Source organism: Nicotiana tomentosiformis, chromosome 12 (assembly GCF_000390325.3).
Source record: "Nicotiana tomentosiformis chromosome 12, ASM39032v3, whole genome shotgun sequence".
NCBI lineage: Eukaryota > Viridiplantae > Streptophyta > Magnoliopsida > Solanales > Solanaceae > Nicotiana > Nicotiana tomentosiformis.
The window spans coordinates 97,395,132-97,404,398 of NC_090823.1; the positions used below are offsets into that span (position 1 = coordinate 97,395,132).

General features: G+C 39.3%; 1 protein-coding gene across 1 annotated transcript; it reads right to left on the reverse strand.

Moving 5' to 3' along the window:
- Positions 1–114: 114 nt before the first annotated feature.
- LOC138903091 (intracellular protein transport protein USO1-like) lies at positions 115–2,436 on the reverse strand. The gene is made up of 5 exons (XM_070191006.1): positions 2,053–2,436; positions 1,618–1,707; positions 1,027–1,503; positions 460–720; positions 115–348 (listed from the first exon to the last, which is right to left on the reverse strand). The coding sequence occupies exons 1-5, from the start codon at positions 2,434–2,436 to the stop codon at positions 115–117; spliced, it is 1,446 nt and encodes a 481-aa protein (XP_070047107.1).
- Between the last annotated feature and the right edge of the window lie 6,831 nt (positions 2,437–9,267).

Genomic DNA, 9,267 nt, shown 5'->3' on the forward strand with positions numbered 1-9,267 from the left:
CTGAGAAACAGAGTCCGGGTGAATCTGGAGTAGTCATCAACCATCACAAAGATGTATTTCTTTACTCCTCTGCTTGGCACCCTCAAAGGTCCACATAGATCTATGTGAAGGAGATCAAGTGGCCTTGAGGTACTGACTTCCTTTTTTGGGCTTCAATGAGGATCTGGCTTGCTTGCCTTTTACGCATGCATCACACACTTTGTGATCCTTGAAGCTTGACTTGGGCAGACCACGAACCAGGTCCTTCCTGACTAATTTATTCAGCAACGTGAAGCTTGCATGACCCAGCCTCCTATGCCATAATTCAGCATCATCATCAACAACACTTAGACATCTGAGATTACCATTCTGCATAGACTCAAAATCAGCAACATAGATATTTTTGTATCTTCTTTCCACTAGCACCACCTCACCAGTCACTAGGTTTGTGACTGTACATATTTTTTACACAAATTCCACCTTGTTTCCCTTGTCATAGATCTGGAAAATACTTAGCAAGCTATACTTCAACACCTTCACGTAGTACACATTTTTGATTGAGTATGAGAGAGACTTCCCAATCCTTCCAACTCCCAGAACGTATCCTTTCTTGCCATTTTCAAAGGATACACTCCCTCCTTGCAGGGCCTTAAGTGAAATAAAATCATTTGTACTTCTAGTCATATGCTTTGAGCAGCCACTATCCATGTACCATTGTAGGTTGCTTCCTTTCACTGTTCCCTGCACAAGAAAATCAGGAGTTAGACTTAGGAACTCAAATGAGTTTGGGTCCCTTGTAATGAGGAAAAGGGGTGAATGAGTGATTTTTTGGTCCAAGCAAAAATGATGCATTTTTTATATGAGGGACCAGGTTCTCTACCAGTAGTTACTTTTTCAGCAAAAACTTTATTTTTCTACTGTGACTAAAATCTGTCCATACAGTTTTCTTTAAAGTGCCCAGTGTTACCGCAGTGAGTGCAAAGCCAATTGTTAGGTACAGTAACGTACTTGCTATGAGGGTTGTAGGGAATCTTTTCACTTTGGAACCCAAATACCCTGCCTGTTTTCCCCATTATTGGTGTACATGACAGTGATAGCATCAGAGGACCAGGTCCATTTGAGTGATTTTTCAATATCACTCTTCACTCGACCTAGTTCTTCCTGAAGTTGTTTGTTTTTCTCAAGCTCAGCACACATACTAGACTTCACTGAATTTAAATCACTTTCAAGCTTAATGTATGCCTCACTTGCAACTTCCTTTCCCTTTTGAGAATTTTCAGGCCTACTCTCCATTTTAAGTTCCCCAATTATTTCCTTCAAGTCCACTACCACCACTAATAGGTCATCTCTCTCATGCTCAATGTTAGCAACTCTCTCAGCTAAGGCTTCTTTTTTCTTTCTTACACACTTAAAGGTCTCTTTTAGGTCTGCCACAACGACTATTAGATCATCTCTTTCATGTTCTATATTTGCAATTTTTTCATCTAAGGCATTCTTCTCTTTCTTCGGGTTCTTAATTGTTTCCTTTAAATCAACAAAAATGACTACTAAGTCATCTCAGGTTTGTTCTGTTTCTCCTAACTCCAAAGTTAAAGCATATTTATTATTTATAAGACTGTGATAAGCATCAATTAACACATTTGCTAAAGACATGAGTTTTTTAGGAGAATAAGATTTAAGATTTCTCTGAAGATCCAGAAAATTTATCTCATCTTCATCATCATCAGACTGAGCCATCAAGGCAAAGATTGAGTCATACTCAGTTCCTTAACTTACCACTGCTATCATTTAACTATCACCATGATAATTTTCTTCTTCAGATTCACTGGAGGAGTCTTCCCATGCATCAAGAGCTTGCTTTACAACATTGTCAGCGGTATTCTTTCTCTTGGAGCATTTATCAGGAACCGGGTTCCTCCTGGCTACTTTGTCAAAGTTATTTTTGTACTAATCTTGCTTTAGGAGATGGCAATCCTTGATGAAGTGTCCAGGCTTGCCACATTTATGACATAGGCCATAATATTTTGGCTTGCTAGAACTTCCCCTTTTTTGAATGTCTCCATTCCTGCGAACCATCTTCTGGAATCTTCTTGTCAAGTAAGCCATATCACCATCCTCACCACCCAAATCATTGTTGTCTGTCTTGAGGACCAGGTTCTTCTCCCTTTTGGGTTCTCTTCTTTCATTGTCCTTCTTCTTCTTCATTTCATATGTTTTCAGATTGCCAACAAGTTCATCTATGGTCAGTGTCTGCAAGTCCTTCGACTTTGTAATGGCGTTCACTTTGCTTTCCCAAGAACTGGGCAGAACACTAAGGATTTTTCTGACAAGCTTGTTTCTTGGAATAGTTTCACCAAGAGAGTGAAGCTCATTAATGATGGAGGTGAAGCGAGTGTGCATATCTTGGATGGATTCATCATCTTTCATCCTGAAGAGCTCGTAATCAGTTGTGAGCATGTCGATCTTGGATTTCTTAACCTATGTTGTTCCTTCGTGAGCTGTCTGAAGAGCCTCCCAGATTTCTTTTGCTGATTGGCATGCCGATATCTAGTTATATTCATCAGGACCTATACCACAAACAAGAATTTTCTTTGTACGAAAGTTCTTTTCTATGGCCTTTCGATCAGCGTTATTGAATTCCTTCCTCGTCTTGGGAATGGCTATAGCTGGGTCGCCAAGATTCTTGGTGGGAACAAAGGGTCCGTCACATATGACATCCTATAGCTCAGAATCTTCAGCCATGATGAAGTCGTGCATCCTAGTTTTCCACCATCCGTAATACTGTCCATTGAACCTAGGTGGTCTGTAAGTAGACTGGCCTTCTTCGAAGTTTGGAGGAGGAGCCATGGGGATCCTTTCTAGGTGTTAACCTGATAGAAAGAACCCGCTCTGATACCAATTGAAAGAATATTAGGGTCCACAAAACTCTATAGAGAACCAGGTTCTCTATAAGTTCCACTAGAACACACGTACACTGCAGTAAGTAGATGACAAGAGGATTTTTACGTGGAAAATTTCCAGCTCAACGGGATTAAAAACCATGACCTACCCTTATAGGATTTCAACTTCATTACTGTACAACTTTTAGATTACAACCTCTGTAACCTAGGAATTAACCTCTTAATCCCTCGCTAACTTGTAATACTCTATTACAAGCCACTTTGTAATAACTCTATTACAAAGACTTTACAACTCGACTAACTCTAGCCAAGACTCAAATACAAAGATTTAAGGTTTACAAAGGGTTTCCTACATAATACTTCTAAACAAGCTAAGTAGGAATTACAATTGAAGAACTATTACAAAGTTACAACTCAACTAAGGACATACAATGACTTGCTGTAGGGAATTGGTCCGCAGTAGTGTTGTTCTTTGTTCTTGATGTACTTAAGAATTAATTGTTTGATGATCAATGACCGTGTGGGAGCTTGAATTATTTCTCTAAGTGAACAAGTGATTTGTTTTACCTTCCTTGATGTTAATAATGCATTTGTGACATCACTCGGATGATGTAAGCAAGGTAGGTAAAAGACACTCCCCATAAAGTTGATTGATGCACTGTTTCTGCACTGTAGCGTGTGCAGGCAGCAACTTTACAGCTGGGGCAGTTGACTTGTGCAGTTTCCTCGGGAAACGGTAGCTATATGATCCCTCTGTTGTTCCTTTGACTCTGGAGAGTTGAACCATATCCCAAGCTGGAACCTTTTGATCTTAAGGTCTTGAGAATGTTTAACAGGTTCCTTATCTGGTTCTTGACACTAAGTTTGTTAAATCATCAAAACATAATAGGGACATACATATAGCCTATCACGGTGCAAACAAGAAGTGGGAAGCTCCACTATCGAAATATCCGCAGTCGGAGAAGAAACTGATGCAAAGGTAGTAGTAGATGGGGCCGACGATCGAGTAGACCTGGCCGCGGTTGAGGAAGGAACAAAAGTCGATGATCGAGAAGGTCTAGCCACGGTCACAGCGAGAATAGACACCGAAGATGAGGCCTCCTTCCTCTTACGAAACACAGGAGGAGGAGCCCTCGGCCTCCTCGAAGATCCTCAAGTTGAAAAAGAAAAAATCAAAGCAAGGTTATCATCACCACCAAGAGCAAACTATAATAAATAGGCGACCATGAGGCCAAAATAACAAAAACATATATAGATAAACTCACCGGCCAAGGAAGGAGCAGGCCCGAACTTCTTGAAAAAGCCTGGTCACTCGCGAATTCCCACTATGTGAGGTAGAATCCGGCCAACCCAGTCAGAAATGTCCCCAATTAAAGGAGGGGGCATAGTCTTGGCTACCCAAAGAAGGGATAAAATTTCATGGCCCACGAATAAAACAAACAGATCAAATGTTTTAACAAAAGAAGAATAGATACTCATAAGTGTAGTTCCAAATCTCACGGAAGTCGTCCGCGTTGGCCACCACGTCTTCGGTTCTAACAAAGAAGAAGTTGTGCCGCAACTAACGATTTGCCTTGTCATCTATCTTTACCATAAGGCATTTGCCTCCTCGATGCCGAAGGTTCAATATTGTCCCCCTATAGAAACTAGGGGCGAAGAGATGCGTCAGATGACGGAGTGTGATCTCGACCCCGGCTAACTCTGCAAATTTAGTAAGCATCCTAATGAGCTTATAGATATATGGGGCGAGTTGAGCCGGGCACACGCCATAGTAGCGACAAAATTCCTCTGCCAATGGTAGAAGAGGAAGAGTGTAGCCGACCTGGAAGGGATATGCATAGAACACGCAACACCCGGGGTAGTGGATTTGTAACACATCACGCCCTGCTGGGACCAAATCAATGCGGGCAGGAATGTTGATTTTTGCCCTAAGCTCTGCTAGATCGGCCTCTTTTATCGCCGACTCAGAAACCTCGTGCTCGTCTTCAGGCGCCTTCAAAAAATAAGACCTAACTTTCTCGTTGCAAGGAATTATTTCCTCCACCGAAGGAAAGTTCTCATCTTTAATGGCGACAGAGACGCGATCAGCGTGAGGAGGCATAAGCACCGCTAAAGGGACATGGTCAGTTCCCACACCGGAACCAGAGGATACGTTAGCCATATTTTCGATGAGAGAAAGGATATTCAGGCAAAGAAGGATTAGAAGCAACAGGAAGCACTAAGACTAGGAAAAAAACTCATAGCAAGGGAGGAAGGAGAAGAAGTCACAAGGTTTGATGAGAAAAACACATAAAGAACAAATGGATGTCATCACATCTCTATTTATAAGAGTTCGGGCATCAAAACCAAGAGATCATTCATCATTACCCAGCACTGGATTCGAAACGGTAGCTCCAGTTGACAATCGCACGAGAAACGATGCAAAGCATCGGGAAAATGCATCATCATGATGCATGATGTCATGATGTCATTATAGCGCAGAAACGACGCTACCCTAAAAATTATGACTCATGAAAGGCCACGTTGCCAGCTCGTCCCAAACTTAACTGCCCGACCCACTCGTCCACTCTCCTGGACCATAATCAACAAAGTCCGCTCATTGTGGTCATCGGAGGACGACCTCAATAAGCAGAGGGACTAACTGTATAGCTCAAAATCTACCACGGAACATTTAGGGCGAGGAAGTATTGAGGAAAAATCAGTCAAGGTCAATCAGGAAATGGCGAAACTCGTGGTCAGGATGCCTATGATGGTCGAGGGCGAGGTCCGCGGAAAGAATCATGACGGCTAATTTTTAGAATAGGATAATAGAGGGGATATTCTAAAGAATATTCTTTGCACATGTACTATTAGGGTTTACTGGGGATATGTCCCATATAAAGAGGACAAAAGAGAAGGAAAAAGGGTATGTAATATTCAGGTGATAAGAACAGATTTCTGAAAAAGATTCTCTCTCTCTAGCAAAGATACAAACATTACCTTTTCATCAAGATTGTTATTCGTATTATTCCATACTTTTCCATCAGATCCGAGAATAGTTCGAACATTCTAGGATTTATCTATCACTCATCATTGTCAATCATCATTGTCAGGAGGAACAATCATCTAGTTCATTCTTCATTGGGTGAATCACTCCTCCTATTTACTTAAACGCCATTTATTGCTAGTTACTCCTCCATGCTCATACTTTTTGGAATATTTAATGCATGTTATTGTCAATGTCCCACTAGAACTGTCCCACATTATCCACACTTTCAGGATCCGCATTTAGAGATATTATCATTAACTAGGTTTAACCCTTCATTAAATACAATAGTTTTAACCCAAAGTTATACTTTTTGGTCCAACACTACCGTCACTAATGGTGGGACAAGTCTTGACAAAATCATGCAGATGTACAGTACGAAAAATCAAGTGTACAAGAGTGCAATGTTCGATAACATCTCATAATGTAGAAATCATTTAAAAACTTCAAGTGTTGGCTCCATAGGCCCATAGTAAGCAAATAACATATGCAAACATTTATCTGGAATACATCAATTCTAGACATTGATTAGTTGAAATTATTGTTATTATTTCTCTTTGAATTATGGTTGTTGTCCTGATATTTAAACTCTTCATGTGTATTAGATTCAATGCAAAGGCCGTGATTCTCTACCTGATAATGAGTCCGTAAATTTATTTGTCTATGAGGTAATTTTATCTTTTAGTTGCAGTTTTACTTGATTTTTTGTGTGTGAATGAGCTTGCATAACTTAACATGTAGAAGCACTGCAAATTTTTATTTATATGCCTTTATCATCCCTGGTTAGATCTGCTCTTACTCTCTCTGTTATGTATCTATTGTAACATGTTACACTTGGTGCAATAATAATGTCTGTTGTTAGTTAATCTAATGGAAAGCAGATGTCTTTGTTTGTTTGTAATCTTTTAGGAATAGAAAGAAGAAAAAGCTATTTTGTGAAAGATAAGTTAGATGTCATGTAAATGTCTATGTTGTATTACATATGTACTCTATTTTTTTAAATTGGAGCATTGGGCGTAATAGTAAGAGTTGTCATCGTGTGACCAGGAGGTCACAAATCAAGCCGTGAAAATAGTTGTTGCAGAAATGCAATGAAATGCTACACATAGTAGACTGAATGCGATCCGGCCCTTTCCGGACCTCACATATAGCGAAAGTTTAGTGCACCAAGGATATTTTCTCCTTCTAATAGGAAAAGGAACATTGTTTGATGCCTGCATCTCCTCTTTGGCTCAGCTGTCCGCCGCTTCTGCCCTGAACCACCCAACACCCCCCTCCCCCCCCCAAAAAAAAGGGAAGAGAGAATGATCAACGCTTTATGAACTTGTTTATCCTTGAGATAAGAGTTTGTCCGATTTTTAGAGCTAAATTTGTGGGATACTGTATTTGCAATGAGAACTGTATTTTGTCAGAATTTGTCTCAGTTAAAAAAAAGGAATACTACAAAAAATATATAGGAACCCATGCATTGATGAGAAGCAGGCGGTAATTATTTCACATCCTCTTTGAATGATATTTGCTAGCTACTGAAAGAAATTAACATTTATGTCTTACTATCAGGTTTCACAATTTCTTCAGAGATATGCGAAGAAGTATATTCTTGTCCATTGCACACATGGGTACAATCGCACTGGGTTTATAATTATTCATTATCTTATGCGTACACTATCGATATCTGTCACTCAGGTCAGAAATTTTGCTATGCTATATCATTCTTGCCTCTAATTACACCACACATCTCTGAATAATCAGAGTTTTTTTTAAATGCAGGCAATCAAAAAAAATTCTGATGCTTATTGATGCCTTTTATCATGAGGAAAAACCTGAAATGGCTGTTTGCCCTCCAACGCTTGATTGGTAAAGGTCTTGTGAATATATAAATGAACTTGGGAAGAGTATTGACACATTATGTGAAACAAAATATTATTTAATTTGATGCTCTTTAATTTAGTTAAGATGATAAATATATGAATGAAGTTGGGACTTTTTTGGAGGGGTTAAGCAAAATCTATCGATTTTTGGATGTAAATTTGTAAAATGAAATTAATTATGTTAATAAATATCAAATATTGTAGGAGATTGGTTTTGCGCACCAAAATTAGAGAGTGCTTTTAAAATTTATTATTTTATACATGATTAAGATGCTTGTTAAATTAATCTAATTTATACCTTTAAAAATGACATTGAACATGTGTCACTCATCTAAATGTGTATTTGAAAAAATGGAGAGAAATTATAATGGAGAGGAGCCGTATCCCAAATCAGCTAAATCAAAGTTTTATATATTCTCCAGGTTTTTCATTCTCATGATTTTTAACTTTCACAATCATTTGTTTCTCAAGCAACGTAAATGCTAACAAACTTCCCTAGGATTATCGGACTAGTACAAATTACTAGTGGACGTTTTGAGAATAGACTGATCCTTTGTTGGAGGGATTACATCCGTTTACTCATGATGTTGGAACTGGTGATGGTGAATAGACTCTTTGGGTCTTTTGGTAGCGGACTATTGCCAGGTTTTGAGACAACTGCCAACTCCTGCGAAATCAGTTCCAGTGAAAACATTCAATATAAGGCTAGGTAAGCCTAACAATTATGCGAAATAACTGAATATAAAACTGAAACTCAAACCTCATCATCTGAAATAAATAAAAATTACGATTCAAATAGTTACAACTTTCAAAACCCGGTAGAAATAAGTCACAAGCTATAAAGAGAAATGCTAAATATCTCTATACATTAGAGTCTAAAGAGAATAAGGAAGACAACATAATAAGGATAGAGGGGGACTTCGAGGTCTGCGGACGCTGACAGATATACCTTGAAGTCTTCACATACGGGCTAGCTCACTGATATGTGGTCTGGTAGGAAGAACCTGGATTTGTACAAAAAGATGTGCAGAAGAGTAGTATGAGTACACCACAACGGTACCCAGTAAGTGTCAAGCCTAACCTCGTTAGAGTAGTGACGAGGGCATGTCAGGGCTCTACTGGGAATAATAGGAAAAACAAGGCAGGAGATATAATAATGTAATTAGATGACAGAGAAGTATAACAATACAAATTCACAGAAGATAACAACCCGGAATTCAAGAAGACAACTACAACACGTAAGGAAACAAGAATCTTACAAGTTAAGAAAACAACAACAACAACAACAATAACAACAATACAGCAAATAGCAGTAAACAACAGGGGCGCTCCCGACGTACCACCTCGTAGTCCCAAAAGTAAATAGCTCACAACGGCATGACAGAAACCTCGTGCCACAATAACACTCCGCACGGCAGAAACCTTGTGCCATAATAACACTCCGTACGGCAGAAATCTCGTGCCATAATAACACTCCACACGTTAGAAACCT